Source organism: Myotis yumanensis, unplaced genomic scaffold, assembly GCF_028538775.1.
Source record: "Myotis yumanensis isolate MYYU_CA2020_CCGP unplaced genomic scaffold, mMyoYum1.0.hap1 SCAF_3, whole genome shotgun sequence".
Lineage (NCBI taxonomy): Eukaryota > Metazoa > Chordata > Mammalia > Chiroptera > Vespertilionidae > Myotis > Myotis yumanensis.
The window spans coordinates 101,656,182-101,673,630 of record NW_027223754.1 but is presented as its reverse complement, the minus strand read 5'-3'; the positions used below and the strand labels follow the sequence as shown (position 1 = coordinate 101,673,630).

Here is a 17,449-nt window from a genome sequence, read left to right as displayed (position 1 = left end):
GCTTAGGCTACTGGGGGAGGGCTCTCAGTTCCTTATCTGCGCCTAGGGGGAAGTTCCCAGACCCAGGCCAGAGAATGCTGTGTGCACACGCACGTAGCCTTTCCCCTCCCCTGCCTCTCACTGTCAATCCATCAAGAAGCAAGATTACAGAAGCCAGGGGTGTGGTTATGGTGATGCAGCCAAAAGGGGGGGGGGGGGGGGGGGGTATATGCTCTCGATTTGCCTTCTCAATCTTAATCTGTATTTCTTGAATTAAAAAAAATATTCATTCAATTTCTTATTTCATAAACTATTAATTATGAGATGTTTTTCAATTGTCAAAAAAAAAAAAAAATCCAACCTAACTTGTTTGCTCGTCTTTTTCTGGGTGCCAAGTGAAGTCATTCTTATTTTGTGCATAGTGTTCCTATGTGAGGATCAACCAAAAACAGACAAACTGTTCCAGACCTTCACTAAGCTTGGGTGAAAGCACAAACTAGTCAAAGGGGAAAGTGGCTGTTATTGGAAAGCATATACATCCAGGGACCCTGCAACCATGGCACTCAGGGACCAGCTACAAACCCAGGAACGGTGGATCTCAAGCAGCGTGAATACGTGGAGTTGGACGAGCCCTGCTCCGCCTCACGGAAAGGTCAGATTTAGCCTAGATAAAGGTGTGGTTTGTAATCCAGGTTGGAGAGAGGAACGCGTGCGGGGGAAGTAGGCGCCCCACAAAGTCTGTGGCCGTTGGGGCCAGCGTGATCCGAGAGTGCAGAAGGGGATCCACAGGGCTGCTGGCAAAAGGGAACTCTAAAAATCAGCCCATAGCTGGACTGGGCGCAAAAAAGGCAGCCTCAGATTTTGCCAGTGTGCTGGCTGCTTAGTGCCAGGGAAGAGAAGATGTGCGGAAGAGATGTTGGGAGAATTGTGCGCAGAGCTGGACAGTGGAGGTTGCGAGCTCGCGCACTTAGTCTGGCTCTTTTTTTCCTCTCTTTAAATCCTTGCTTTTGATTACTAACCCCAATACATAGGATCGCCCAATTGGGGACACTCACAGAGACTGCAGGGGAAAGTTGTTTTTGTGGAACCTGGAAATCAGAGCGGGGAGTAATGACTAAGGAATCAGCTCCGGGACAGTCCATTCTCCCAAACCAGTATTAAGTGCAATAGGGAAAACAAAACCTAAATACTGGCTAGAGAGGACTTATAGCCCCGGAGGTCAATCCAGAAACACTGCCACCCAGGGGCTGAATCACACATTGACTCTTCTGTAAACACAAATAAAGGCAGTCTGGGAAACAAAGAAATACTGCCTGCATTAAAATCAGGACTGTGGTTTACAACACAGAGGAGCAGTGTATCACAGGGAACTTCAACACTCTCCTGAATACCTGACAGGACTAAGGTGTGCAAAACAGAAGAGTAGAGGAAGTGAATGACCTTCACTACTGCACATTTTTATTTTTTCTCACCTTTTACTTAAGAAACTAATTTTTTTCTTTTTTTCTCACCTGATTTTACCTTTTTAATTATTATATTTTTATTTTTAATTAGTATTATTACTACTACTATTGTAACCGTTCTTTTAAAGTGTCATTTTATTTTCTCTTTATTTTATTTTGGGATTAATGTTCTGCATTCTATTTTCATTTTTCCTTTAGCATCTTTTTACACTATCTCAACTTTACCTTTATGCCAACACTCCATCCCTTACTTTTTCCCTTTTTTTGTCCTGTTCTCTTACTCTATTCCTGCACTAGATTTCCCCTATTTCTTCTTTTTACAACCTGTTAAAAATTCATCCTACTTATAAATCTAATTTCCGATCCCCTGCTCCAAGTGCATACACACCTCTTTCTTCGCCTTCATCACTATCAAAATTTTTTTCCTCTTCCCTTTTTTTTGTTTTTTGTTTCCTGTTATTTTTTTGTTTTGTTTTGTTTTGTACTATGTTTTTTGCTTTATTTTGTTTTGTCTTGCTTTCTCTCTGTCCTATTGTTCTTGTTTGCTTGATTGTTGATTAGATTGTTTTGGGGTTTTTTTTGCTTGTTTGTGAGATTGTTTCCCTTTTTTTGTTTTGTTTTTGTCTTTATTTTTTGATTCTGTTTTTCCTCTCCTGGTTTGTTATTAGTTGTTGTTTGTAGTTTGCATTCATCTCTGGGTATTTGTTGTTTGCATTTTTTGGGATTAGTTGTTGTTCTACTGGAGTATTCTCCCCATATAAATAGTTCCCCCCCCCTTCTTTTTTATTCCCTTTCTTTTCTCACTTACTTTTTTTTCTTTTCTCAATATCATTTTGCAATTTTTTTTTTCTTATCCTTTAACTCTCTTTTCTCAGGTGGTCACCATTATTTGGGGTTATTAGTATCATGAATGCATTTGTGTTTAGTGCCTTGTGCATTGTGCCTTGTTGTGTTGTATTTTATGCCTTTAAATCAATGCAGGAGAGAGAGAGCTACATAACCAGACACCCGGAGAAGAGAGATCATGGGGAGACAAAGCAACAGCCCTCGAATGAAAGAAAAGGAGGCATCACCAGAAAAGGAAGTAAACGAAAAGGAGGCAAGCAATATGTCAGAGAAATCATTCAGAGACATGGCCATAAGGTGGCTGAAAAGAATGGAAGACACATTCAACAATATGTGTAAGAACCAAGAGGAAATGAAGAAGAACCAAGAAGAAATGAAAACGACATAACTGTTATAAAGAACTCAATGGAAAGCATTGATAGTAGACTAGAAGAAGCAGAGGACCACATCAGTGAGCTAGAAGACAAGGTAGGAAAAATACCCTAGCAGAGCAGCATCTAGAAAAAAAACTTAAAAAACAGGACGAGAGCCTAAGAGAACTTTGGGACAACATGAAACAAACCAACATCTGCATAATAGGGGTGCCAGAAGGAAAGGAAACTGAGCAAGGAATAGAAAACCTGTTTGAAGAAATAATGACAGAAAACTTCCCTGATATAGGGAAGAAAAAACTCACACAAATCCAAGAAGCTCACAGAGTCCCAAACAAAATGAACCCCAAAAGACCGACTCCAAGGCACATTATAATTAAACTGGCAACAACCAATGACAAAGTAAGAATCTTAAAAGCAGCCAGAGAGAGACAGAAAGTTACCTACAAAGGATCCCCCATCAGACTAGCAACTGATTTCTCAACAGAAATACATCAGGCAAGAATGGAATGGAATGAAATATACAAAGTCATGCAAAGGAAAAGTCTGAATCCAAGAATACTGTGCCCAGCAAGGCTATCAATCAAAATTGAGGGTGAAATCAGAAGCTTCACAGACAATAAAGGACAAAGGGAGTTTATTACCACCAAACCAGCAATGCAGAAATGCTAAAGGGTCTGCTGTAAATAGAAGAAATAGGAAATGAAGAAGGAACACAGGCATAAAGAATAAAAATGGTGACAAACAAGTACTTACCAATAATAACTTTAAATGTTAATGGATTAAATGCCCCAATCAAAAGACATAGGGTAGCTGAGTGGATAAGAAAACATGACCCATATATCTGCTGTCTACAGGAAACCCACCTCAGAAAAAAGGACTCACACAGACTGATGGTGAGGGGATGGAAAAAGATTTTTCAGGTGAATGGAAATGAAAAAAAAAAAGCTGGGGTAGCAATACTTATATCGGACAAATTAGATCTCAAAGTGAAGGACATAACAAGAGATAAGGAAGGCCCCTTCATTATACTAAAGGGAGCAATCCAACAAGTAAATATATCTCTGGTAAACATATACGCACCCAATACAGGAGCACCCAAATACATGAAAAACTTTTGGAGGATATCAAGGGAGAGACTGATAGCAATACAGTCATAGTAGGGGGCTTTAATACCCCACTAACACCACTGGACAAATCCTCTAAACAAAAAATCAGCAAAGAAACATCAATCCTAAATGACTCACTAGATCAGATGGAATTAATTGACATCTTCAGAACATTTCACCCCAAAGCCACAGAATATACATTCTTCTCAAGTGCACATGGGTCATTTTCAAAGATAGACCATATATTGGGTCACAGGCAAAGTCTCTTCAAATTCAAGAAGATAGAAATCATATCAAGCACCATTTCAGACCACAATGGCATAAAACTAGAAATGAACAACAATAAAAACAATAAAAAAAATCAAACACCTGGAGGCTAAATAGCATGCTATTAAACAATTACTGGGTTACCAGAGAGATCAAAGAAGAAATAAAAAGCTTCATGGCAACAAACGACAATGAAAACACAACAATCCAAAATCTATGGGACACAGTGAAAGCAGTCTTGAGAGGGAAGTTCATAGCTCTACAGGCCTGCATCAAAAAACAGGAAACAATGGTAATAAATTATCTAACCCTACAACTCAAAGAGTTAGGAAGAGAGCAACAAGAAAAGCCCAGTGTAAGCCGAAGGAAGGAAATAATAAAGATCAGAGTGGAGATAAACGACATAAAGACCAAAAAAAAACAAAAAAAAAACAAACCCACAAAACCCCCCCAAAACAATACAAAACATCAACAAAACCAAGAGCTGGTTCTTTTAAAGGATAAACAAGATTGATGAACCTCTAGCCAGGCCCACCAAGAAGCAAAGAGAGAGGACCCAAATATACAAAATCAGAAATGAAAGAGGTGAAATAACAACCGATCCCACAGAAATACAAATGATTATGAAAAAATACTATGAACAACTCTATTCCAACAAAATGGACAACCTAGATGAAATGGACATATTCTTAGGGAAAAAAAGCTCCCAAAACTCAACCAAGAAGAGTCCAAAAACCTGAATAAGTCGATAACTACCGAAGAAATTGAAACAGTGATCAAAAACCTTCCAGCAAACAAAAGCCCTTGTCCAGACGGCTTTACAGGGGAGTTCTACCAAGCATTCAAAGAAGAACTAAAACCTATCCTACTCAGACTATTCCAAAAAATTCAAGAGGAAGGAAACACTTCCAATCTCTTTCTATGAAGCCAGCATTACCCTAATCCCCAAACCAGATAAAGATACCACAAAAAGAGAGAACTACAGGCCAATATCCTTGATGAACATAGATGCTAAAATCCTCAACAAAATTCTAGCAAATCAGATTCAGCAATACATTAGAAAGATCATACACCATGACCAAGTGGGATTTATTCCAGGGATGCAAGGATGGTTCAATATCTGCAAATCAATAAATGTGATACATCACATAAACAAACTGAGACAAAAATCACATAATCATATTAATTGATGCAGAAAAAGCATTTGACAAAATCCAACACCCTTTCTTGATAAAAACTCTCAGCAAAGTGGGAATAGAGGGATCATACCTCAACATAATAAAAGCCCTATATGACAAACCTACAGCCAACATCATACTCAATGGTCAAAAACTAAATCCATTTTCCCTAAGAACAGGAACAAGACAGGGATGCCCACTTTCACCACTCCTGTTTGACATAGTAATAGAAGTACTAGCCATAGCATCAGACAAGAAGCAAAAATAAAAGGCATCCAAATTGGAAAAGAAGAAATAAAACTGTCCTTATTTGCAGACGCCATGATATTATACATAGAAAACCCCAAAGACTCCATCAAAAAACTACTAGACCCAATAAATGAATTTGCAATGTAGCAGGATACAAAATTAACACCCAGAAATCTATGGCCTTTTTATACACCAATAATGAACTCACAGAAAGAGAAATGAAAAAAAACAATCCAATTTACCATTACACAAAAAAAATTAAGATACCTAGGAATAAACTTAACCAAGGACGTAAAAGACCTGTACTTGGAAAATTATAGGACATTGAAAAAAGAGATAGAGGAAGACATAAACAAATGGAAGAACATACCATGTTCATGGATTGGTAGAATCAACATCATTAAAATGTCCATACTACCTAAAGCAATCTATAGATTCAATGCAATACCTAGTAAAATACCAAAGGCATATTTCAAAGATCTACAACAAACTCTCAAAAAATTCATCTGGAATAAAAAAAGACCCCGAATAGCCACAGCTTAGCCTGAGAAAGACGAACAAAGTTGGAGGGATCACAATACCAGACATCAAACTATATTACCAAGCCACAGTTCTCAAAACTGCCTGGTATTGGCACAAGAACAGACATATAGACCAATGGAACAGAATAGAGGACCCAGAAATTGACCCAAGCCATTATACTCAATTAATATTCGACAAAGGAGGCAAGAGCATACAATGGAGTGAAAACAGCCTCTTTAATAAATGGTGCTGGGAAATTTGGTCAGATACATGCAAAAAAATGAAACTAGATCACCAACTTACATCATACACAAAAACAAACTCATAATGGCTAAAGGACTTGAATGTAAGATGGGAAACCATAAAAATCCTACAAGACTCCATAGGCAGCAAAATTGCAGACATATGTCGTAGTAATATCTTTACAGACACAGATTCTAGGGCAAGAGAGACTAAGGAGACAATAAGCATCAAAACATTTATTTTGATTACATCAAAATAAAAAGCGTCTGCACAGCAAAACAAACCATGAACAAAACAACAAGAAAGCCAACTGCATGGGAGAACATATTTGCCAATGTTATCTCCGATAAGGGTTTAATCTCCAACATTTACAGGGAACTCATACAACTCAACAAAAGGAAAATAAACAATCCAATCAAAAAATGGGCAAAGGACCTAAATAGAATCTTTTCGAAAGAGGACATTCAAAAAGCCAAGAGACACATGAAAACATGCCCAAAGTCACTAATCATACGAGAGATGCAAATCAAAACGACAATGAGGTACCACCTCACACCTGTCAGAATGGCTATCATCAACAAATCAACAAATGACAAGTGCTGGAGAGGATGCGGAGAAAAAGGAATCCTCCTTCACTGCTGGTGGGAATGCAGACTGGTGCAGCCATTGTGGAAAACAGTATGGCGTTTCCTCAAAAATTTAAAAATGGAACTGCCATTTGATCCAGTAATACCACTTCTAGGAATATATCTCAAGAAATCAGAAACACCAATCAGAAAGGATATATGCACCACTATGTTCATAGCAGCACAATTTGCAATAGCCAAGATTTGGAAACAGCCTTAATGCCCATCAACAGATGAGTGGATTAGAAAACTATGGTACATCTACACAATGGAATACTATCTATATATATAAAAGCCTAATATGCAAAGTATCCCCTCGAGAGTTCCACTGGGAGACTGGGAGTTTGATCACTCTCTATAACATGCACTGACCACCAGGGGGCAGTGCGGAATGAAGGGAGACCTCGACTGGCAGCCAGAAGGAAGGCCCGGCCAACAGCCAGAAGGCCTCGATTGTCCCTGATCGCTGGCCAGGCCTAGGGACCCTATCTGTGCACGAATTTTGTGCACCGGGCCTCTAATGTTGCTATAAAAAAGAAGGAATTCTTACCATTTGCAGCAGCATGGATGGAACTGGAGAGCATTATGCTAAGTGAAATAAGCCAGGAAGTGAAAGAAAAATACCACATGATCTCACTCATTTATGGATAATAAAGAACATTATAACCTGATGAACAAAAAGATAGATACAGAAGCAGAGAAGCATGGAACAGACTGTCAAATTACAGTGGGAAGGCTGGGGAGTGTTGGGGGGTGAGGGAGAGGTAAGAGATCAACCGAAGGACTTGTATGCATGCATATAAGCATAACCAATGGACACAAGACACTGGGGGGGTGGGGTGAGGGCATGTGCTGGGGGGTAAGGGAGGCCGGGGGAAGGTCATTGGGGGGAAAAAAAAGGAGACATATGTACTACTATCTATAATACTTTAAACAATAAAATAAAATTTGTTTAAAAAAGAACAAACTAGTCTAGGACATAAAAACTCAATAAAACTGCTTCATTTTCCTAAGTGCAAAGCAATCCTAAGTATTTAAGTTCTGAGTAAACAGAATTAAACAGGCAGGTTTTTATAAGATAATTTTGAGCTAGGCAACAAAAGATTTAAATATATGCATTCATTTAACAATATCTATTGTGTTATAATGTTATGATCATAAGGAAACCCCTGTAATGTGTGAAATTATTATTGTGTGAAATGTTTGCTGTGTGGAGACCCCAATACTCTGTAACTTCCAAAATGTTATAAACATGGTGAATGCCCCACTATCTTGATGTAAACGTCCTAAGCCCTTAAAGTGTAAACGCCCTGCTCCTACATAAGGCACACCGTCTGGCCCACACTGATAAGACACAAGTTGTTTACTACCGGCTTTATAAGACCGGACCTTCTTCAGTGGACATCTCCTGCCTGATAAGAGGAGGATTCCACTTCAATCCGTGAGACGAGCCCCTGACTGACTGCTCTGCTGTGTGAGCCTGAACCAACTGCGGCCGCCTGTCTGTCTCCGTCTTCGTTGTCTGTCTTTCGGTGTGCATCACCGGGTGGCCTTTGCTGGAGCCTTGGACCCACTAGAAATAGGTAAATAAACCTTGTGTGATTGCATACTAATTCTGTCTTGTGTGTTCATCTGTTCTGGTTTGGCTCAACTGTCTAGACATTGAAGTACCAGGGGATAGGCTGTTATTGCTGACCCCTGGTCACCTGCATATGTCCCACTAAATCTAGGCAGATAATTAATTAATTGGGGCATAATTAGGACATATTAAGAACTCAATCAGCACCAGGCTAGACAAGCAGGCAGAAGTGGCTCTGCCTAAAAGTTCAAGGGGAAGACAACTAAACAAGCAGCACAAGCAGTACAGGGCCTTCTCTACACTGAGCATTATATTAAGAGATGAGGGCATGTAAGGGACCCTAAGAGCCTGAATCAGGCGTACCTTACCTATTGCAGATGGGGAGTATTGGCCATGACAAGATTGGCCAACATAAAATAAGGAGTTTGAAACAGGAAAATGGCATCATCAGACTTTTGCTGTTGAAAAATCTTGGCTGCAGAGTGAAGAATGGATTGAGTGGACTGAAGAGAGTCAAGTTGAAGGACATCAGTTAGGATTCACTGCAATCCAAGAGAGAGATGATGGTGGTAGTTTTTACTAGGTGGTTGCAACAGGAATGGAAAGGATAAGGCAGATCAGAGTAGAAGGCAGAACAGCCAGGCCTGGTAACAATCAGATGCAGGAGAGGAGGGCGGGGCCACAGAAACTCCATGCTCTTTTTGGCTTGGGAACCTGGGAGGGTGGATGTTGGTATCACTCACTGACCCAAGGAATTCAGGAGGAGCACCAGCTAAGAGGCGGGGGAGGGCAGAAAATATGTCCCACTTTGGACCTGCAACACAGGCAAGTGGAGATGTCAGCACTGGACAGAAGGTCCTGGAGATGAAAATCTAGAAGGCCTCTACTTTCAGCTGAAACTTAGGAAAAGACAGGAGAGCCCCAGAAGCACAAGCAGGGTGAGAGCTGAAGTGTGGCTCACAGAGAACCAGGAAGAGCATCACCATTTAAGGATAGGCCACATAAGAGTCAATAGCAAAAGAATAAGGAGCAGCAACTAGCATGAGGAGGAAAATCAAGAGGGTGTGGGATCACCATAGCTGGTTTTGCTCAGTGCATCAGCCCTCTGACTAAAGGGTCCCAGGTTTGATTCTGGTCAAGGGGGATTCTGGTCAAGGGCATGTACCTTGGTTGCAGGCTAGATTCCTGGTCCAGGTCTGGGTGAGTGGGGGAGGCAACCAATTGCTGTGTCTCTCTCTCTCCCCCTCCTTTCCATGCCCTCTAAAAATCAATAGAAAAATATCCTTAGGTAATGATTAACAACAACAAAAAAAGAGGGTGTAGGATCAAGGAAGCTGAGACATGGGTTTTTGGAACAAGAAATATAGAAAATGGAGTTGATACAGTTGTAATTAACCAAGTTATTAATAAATAACAAGAAGGGAGAATAGGGAAGGCCAAATATTACAGGCATGTCATTCAGGCAGCTTCACCAGGAAGCTGCAGCTTTACACTCCCCAGGAAGCCACCAGTGGTCCATTCCTCACAGACCACTGGGGGATGGGATTGGACAGGGGGGAGTTAGATGCATGCCAGTACATTTGGGGGGACTAGAGAAGGTGCTTGTCTGTCAGTCACACCTGGGAACAGATCATTGGCGGAATGGGCACGGCCACTGCAAGTGTGGGAAGATTTGGAAAACTTAATTCCCTGCGCAAAGAAGTTCATTCTTTTGATTTCTCTTGGGTTCTTGGGCTTTCTTGGTTGATTCCTGGCTTGTGGGGCTCTTGCTCCTGTTTCCTGGCATTCTCCTGTGTGGCCCATGGACATGAGGACTCCCACACACAATGGACGAGTGGACTGTAACTAGCCTGATGCTGAACTGACCCAGCTGCAACATGGGAAAGAAACTCTGGACATTGGCTTTGATTTTAGCTCTACTGAATCCTTAGTTACACTTCTATAACTGGACTAAGAGAAATGGGGCCCTGGAAACCCAGGTATGTACTTCCACGCAAATAAAAATCACTCATCCTCCCATGTGAGTCTCAGAAAATTCTCTTTCTCAGGATATCATAAGAACTCCACTCTCAGTGGGGAAAGGGATACCCCACTTCCACCGATAAAAGACTGCAAAGTAATAATCCCATCTCCCCTCCATTGAACGAGGAAGACTACCCAGGGAGGGATCTTCCAGCTCCTTCACACTAGCTTCTGCAGAGTCTCCCAGCCTTACACAATGACAGCTTCAGTGCCACGCTAGAAGTAGGAAAGGACACTGGAAAAATAGGAGAGAAACTCAAACCAAGAAGATAGCACTTCTGACCACCAGCAAACAGAGCTGCCAAGAGAAACTTGTCAAGTCCCACATACCATGCAAGAAATGCTTGAACAAACAGCATCTCTCTCTACTCCAATGGCTGATTCTGCACCCCAGATATGTGGATTGTACTAAGCTATATATTTTTATTGAATCATTGTACCAACACTTTGGGGGTAGGTGTCATTACCTCCAATTGACATTACCTAGCAAAAGTAGCCTGGTTTATACATGGTGCTCATTATATATTCACTAGATAATCGACTAAATGAAAAAGAAAAACCAAATTTAGAGAAAATTAAACTAGTCAAATTGACCCAGTTCACAAATGCTAGACTAAAAATTCAGCCTCAAATTGAGCTCACAGCAAAGTCAGAGCTCTTCAGGGGCCCACACAGCAACATCTCCAAGCACAAAAGGGACCCAGGAGGTACCAGGTCATCCAACACCTCCTGCCAGCCCCCAGCCACTGAGATCCAGCTCTTCTCTGTTCTCAATATACTCATGCACCCAATGGCTCTCAAGGATCTCTGCAACATCTTCCTTTTCCTCAACAAAACCCACTAGGATCGGGGTCCTAACTGGGTTCCATAGACAGGTTTCAGAATGGCCTTTTTAAAGTGAAGGTATAAGAAAAAAACAAAGAAATATAAGAAAGAAAAAAAAGTGAAAGTAGCTAGAGAAAAGGACAAAGGGATACATTTGCTTTTCATTTTTCTCTTCATAAAATCTCTTAAAATTCTATAGATTTTTCCCGGTTAAAAGAACCATATCTCCTTTCAAATTTTATCATCTTATTCTTTTCAAAGAGAACCACTGCAGAAGTCTAAAGGGAAAGAGGGTGTGATTTGCCTTCAAACCCCCAAATCTGGCACAATGCTTAGACCCTTGTAGGTGCTCAATAAAGGTTGACGGAATGTTGAATGCCCCCCAAAATGAAGGTTTAGAGCAAAATAAGGTAGACCTTTCCCCTCAGGCACTTTCTGACCACCCTATGTCTTCTCAAGGGAAAAGAGTTGGTAACTCTTTTTAAAAAATATATTTTTACTGATTATTTTAGAGAAGAAAGGAGTGGGGGAGAGGGAGAGAAAGATACATCAATGTAAGAGTAGAACATTGATCAGCTGCCTTCTACATGCCCCCTACCAGGAATCAAGTCCATAACGTGGTCATATGCCTTGACAGGGAATTGAACCAGCAACCTTGGCTGTACAGGATGACACCTAAGAAACTGAGTCACACCAGCCAACACAGAATTGGTGACACTTACAAGGACTCTGTCTTTCTAGCACATGATCTACCTTCCTTCTTGTACTGTAGAACACAGAGCATACTGTTCTGAAAGTGTAAATGTAAAACTCATTTGCCCATAATTTTGACACAATCAGGGAATATTTTTAAAGGATTGAATTTTAAGTAATATTAAATAATTACTATTGTTGTTAGGTATGATAATAGCATTGTGATTATATTAAAAATGTCCTTATTTCCTTATAGGTACACATAGAAGAATTTAGGGCTGAAATGACAAGCAATCAGAAATTTGTTTTAAAATCTTATAGACCCCAAAAAGGGGGGGGGGGGGGGGGTCCTGACTGAGGAGATAAGCAAAGCATGTGTGGCAAAATGTTAATAATTGCCGAATCTGGAAGATTTCATAGTACAGTATGTCCTCCTCACTTAACATCATCAATAGGATTTGTGACTTGAAGCAAAATCCTACATAATAAAGAGCTAATATGCAAATGGTCGCCACACCCTCACACTGTAATGGCTCAGACATTCAACACTGGGGAGAGAGGAATGGGGACCAGCCAGGCACAAATGAGCTCACAAGAGAGGAATGGGAACCAGCCAGGCTGCGGCCCGGGGGAGAGGGATAAGCTGCTCACCCCGTGGTCCCAGTGCCAGAGGCTGCGCCTGTGCCTGCAGCCCGGGAGAGGGACAAGCTGCATGCCCTGCGGTCCCGGGCTCCAGCGGCTGTGGCTGTGGCCTGGGAGAGGGACAAGCCACCCGCTCCACGTTCCCAGGCGCCAGCAGCTGGGGCTGCGGCCCGGGACAGGGACAATCTGCATGCCTCACGGTCCCCACGGTCCCAGGTGCCAGCGGCTGCACCTGTGGCCCGGGAGAGGGACAAGCTGCCAGCCCTGTGGGCCCGGGCGCCTGTAGCTGTGACCTGGGCAAAGCTGCCTGCCCACGGTCCCCTGCAGCTGTGACCAGCCTAGACGAAGCCAGCCCGGGTCCTGGGTGACTGCGGCCAACCAGAGGGAGGGAAGCCTGGGTCCCGGGTGCCTGCGACCGGCTGGAGGAGGGAATCCTGGGTCCTGGGTGTGGGCCAAGGCAGAGGCGGTTAGGGGCGATCAGGCCAGCAGGGGAGCAGTTAGGAGTGATCAGGCTGGTAGGGGAGCAGTTAGGGGTGATCAGGCAGGCAGGCAGAGGTGGTTAGGGGCAATCAGGCAGGCAGAGGTGGTTAGGGGTGATCAGGCAGGTAGGCAGAGGGGTTAAGGGCGATCAGGCAGGCAGGCAGGTGAGCGGTTAGGAGCCAGCAGTCCCAAATTGCGAGAGGCAGTTGGACATCCCCTGAGGGGTCCCGGATTGGAGAGGGTACAGGCCGGGCTGAGGGACCCCCTCCACCGGCTGCACGAATTTCGTGCACCGGGCCTCTAGTGATATATAATGAAACCAATTTTACCAAAACTAATTGATATTAACAAAAGTTAAGTTCCTACAGTACCTCATCAATCTTATGACAAAATGACACTATTCAAGAAAATGCTAGCCCTGGCTGGTTTGGCTTAGTGGATAGAGCATCAGCCTGTGGACTGAAGGGTCCCAGGTTTGATTCCAGTCAAGGGCACATGCCTGGGTTGCGGGCTCGAACCCCAGCAGGGGGCGTACAGGAGGCAGCCAATCAATGATTTTCTCTCATCATTGATGTTTCTCTCTCTCCCTCTCCCTTCCTCTCTGAAATCAATAAAAAAAAAGAAAAAAGAAAAAGAAAAAAGAAACTGCTGTATTTTGTTTTTTGGATTTCTGAAAACTTACATATTTTAAAAAATGAAATAAAAAGTTCATCTGTGCTGATGTCTGCAACACAGTTTTAGTGGTCTTATGTGGCCATATTCTAAATAATCACAAGATTTTCTCTCTTAGACATAAGAATCCTCAATTCCTGTTACTTAGAACAGGAAGGTTTCAGACCAATTTAGCAACATCCTTGAGGATCCCTCATCTGTAACTATATAGTGAGTAATCATCATCTCCGATCCCCAGGTGAATGGTAAATGAAGAGAGAACCAGGCACTCAGCAACATAAAAAGTGAAGATACACAACTATAAAAAAAAAAAAATGCCACACTAATAATGCAAGATGTTCATAATAAGGAAACTGGGGGGAGGGACTTTTCTATACTTTCTGCTCAATTTTTCTATAAACCTAAAACTGTTATAAAAATAAAGTCTATTCTTTTAAGTGAAGGTATAAGAAAAAGAAATATAAGAAAGAAAAAAAAGTGAAAGTACCTAGAGAAAAGAACAAAGGGATACATTTTTTTCTTTTCATTTTTATCTTCATTCTCCAATCTGTATTCTGATTTTTTTCTATAGTACTTGATTTTGTTTTTTAACTAGTCCTGGGTATTAGGCCATATCCTCTAATTAAAGTTCATATTGTGTCAGTGATAAAATGTGTGGTTTAAGATTAATTTGAAACTAAGGGACTACTTAGATGTTCCTTTTTCTTTGCTTTTTACCTACAATTGGCTTGGTATGTTTTAAACCAGCAGTCGCCAACCTTTCGAATCTCATGGACTACCAGTGGTCTGCAGACCACCAGTTGGCAACTGCCATTTTAAACAGCATTACAACTATAGTCCATTTCACTGTCTCCTCCAATCACTTCCATATTTGAGATAACTTACTACATGTCAGTCATTGTACAAAGTACTCCACATCATCTAGGTATATAAAAGCCTAAGTGACTGAACGACCGGTAGCTATGACGCGCACTGACCACCAGGGGGCAGACGCTCAACCAGGAGCTGCCCCCTGGTGGTCAGTGCGCTCCCACAGCAGGAGTGCCGCTCAGCTGACTGACGGGCACCAGATGCCCGGCTCACAGCTGGCAAACGCATCTGCGCACGAGCCACTCCGCCTCCACGGCAGCACTACTGAGTGGAGGCAGCAGCAGGCACAGCGGGGCCGGGATGAGAGGGAGCAGTGCAGTGCCCAGCCCAGCTACCTGCCGCTTCGCATACTACTACATCACTCGGGGGATGTTGGACTGCTGTTTTTGGCCCAATCCTGGTCAGGGCACATGCTTAATCGGGCCAAAACCAGCAGTCCGACATCCTCCAAGGGGTCTTGGATTGTGAGTGGGCGCAGGCCAGGCTGAGGGACTCCACTGGTGCACCAATCCGTGCACCAGGCCTCTAGTTTGTTATAAAAAGTACCGTACATATATTCACACAAAAACACTGCATAGTAAGTAACACGCCAGTTACATATATTAGGAAACTGAAGCTTAGAAAGCTTAGTATTTTGCCTTAGGTCAAACAGCCAGTAAACGGTACAGGCAGGATTCAACTCAAATGCTAATACTCTTAAATTCTATGATATCGGAAAAATCACTCAGAGATATCTCAGGATGCCAGAATCAATATAATAATTATAAATGATGTCAATTATTCTTTATACTTATGTCATTAGTTTGCAGTGCTTTTATCAATATGTTATCACTCTATGCTTCCAGCTTGGGTACTTTTAGCTCTGTGACACTGGTCAAGTCACTTAACTTCTTTGAATCTTAGCTGTTCCATATACAAAATGATTACAATAACATAGCTAACAAGAGCTAGAACTCTGGCACCAGACTGCTCTGGGTTCCATATTCTGCCACTTACCAGCTGTGTGCCCTTGGGCAAGTCGCTTAACCTCTCTGTGACTCAGTTCCTCCATCTGTAAAGTGGGAATAATAATAGTACTTACCTCATGGAGTTGCTATGAAAATTATATGGATTAATGATATAGTTGTGAAGTACTTAATGCCTGGCACAAAGTACTATTTTTTTTAAATAAGTACTTAACTTAAAATACATCAAAGGGTTACTGTGAAAGCATTATACAAATGTAAAATATTATCATTATTACATACAGAAATTGTGAACTTAGAAGGCAAAGTGGCTCAGGGGAAAGTCAGGGTGATAGATATAACTATCTGGCTGAGAGTCCTGGCATGGTAGTATATCAGGTGTTTGACATTTTAAAAAAGTTCTTCAAAACAAAGATAAAAATTATGGACAACAAATACATATCTATCAACAAGTGAATCTAAAAATCAAGTGAATAAAAAATCTGATGAACAGAATAAACTGGTGAATATAATAGAATCAGGGGCATAGAAAGGGAGTAGACTGACAATTTTCTGGGGGAAAGGGGTGTGGGGGGTGCGGGAAGAGACTGGACAAAAATCGTACACCTATGGATGAGGACAGTGGGGGGGGGGGGGGGTAAGGGCAGAGGGTGGGGTGGGAACCGGTGGAGGGGAGCTATGGGGGGAAAAAAAGAGGAACAACTGTAATAATCTGAACAATAAAGATTTAAAAGAAAAAAAAACTTGATTCGTAACTTCAGCTTCCTTACTAACACCAGAGTCATGCCTACTTCAAAGGTTGAGAATTAGATATCACTTAAGTACCTGGCACAAATTAGGGACTCTGCGCCAGTTTTCTTCTCCCAAACCCTGCCCCCACCTCCTGACCTAACAGCTACCTATTACATGCAGGCCCACAAGCCAATGGGAACAAAGTAAAAAGGCCCCATAAAAACCACATTCATCTCTGGCCTGTTCCCTTACAGGTGCAGCTCCGGAGGGGAGTCTGGCACGAGTCTCCAAATCTCTTTCAAATGCAGTTGAAAATCATAAAAGGTTCTCATCATGGAAATCAAAGAGGAAGTGCATGAACCATACCCTGACCAGAAAAATGGGAAGGCAGAAAAGGCTGGGTAATTTGGGGGGCGAAGAGCAGCAAGAGGCCATGACACAATCTTGGTGCACGTTTTGGGTGTTTTGTTTAAGCTCTAGCGGAGTAACTTTTCTCCCCGGCCAAAGACCGCCAAATCGCCTCGAGTCAGGGGGAGGCAGTGCGTGCAAGAAACACTGGTGCTTAAGGCAAGAACCAAAGGCACTTGAAGTCAGTTGCCCAGGCACGGCCATTTCCCAGGAGGCCAGGAAGGCTGAAGCGGATGGACCCGCGGCCTCCCATCCCGCAGCTCCCGGCCTCACCACAAGTCCTGCGGACCGGCTCACCTGCGCGGAGCCCACAGCGTAACCCTTTCCAGGGCAGCGGCCCCGGAACCCTACGGCCGCGCACGCCACCCGCTGCCAGGGCCCAGGCGCCGCACGGACCGCGGCAAACAAACCAGGAACAGCCATCGGGACACCACTTGCGCGCACTACGCCTGTGCCGTGCAGCCAATCAGCGGCCGGAGGCGCCCGAGGCCTCTCGGGATTTGTAGTTCCGCATGGGTGTCCCGGCAGCAAGCTGGGCTGCGAACAGGCGCAAGGTCCTGCTCTTCCTAAACAAGACATGATGTTACAAGCTGGTGTTCACGGTTGGCATGGCATTCATATCTGCTGATTTTCTGGATCGTAGGTTTCAGGCCAAAGTCCCAGCTTCCTGAACCCTTGATGACGTCCGGGGAGGGAACTAAACCTTGA

General features: G+C 42.7%; 1 protein-coding gene across 7 annotated transcripts in view; it reads right to left on the bottom strand.

Moving 5' to 3' along the window:
• HDHD5 (haloacid dehalogenase like hydrolase domain containing 5) overlaps positions 1-17,167 on the bottom strand; it is a 41,824-nt gene extending 24,657 nt beyond the window's left edge. For all 7 annotated transcript variants that reach the window (XM_070409189.1, XM_070409192.1, XM_070409193.1 and 4 more), the window contains exon 1: positions 17,039-17,167. In XM_070409189.1, coding sequence (XP_070265290.1) covers positions 17,039-17,164 — 126 coding nt within the window. In that variant the 5' untranslated portion in view covers positions 17,165-17,167. The remainder of the gene's footprint in view (positions 1-17,038) is intronic.
• Between the last annotated feature and the right edge of the window lie 282 nt (positions 17,168-17,449).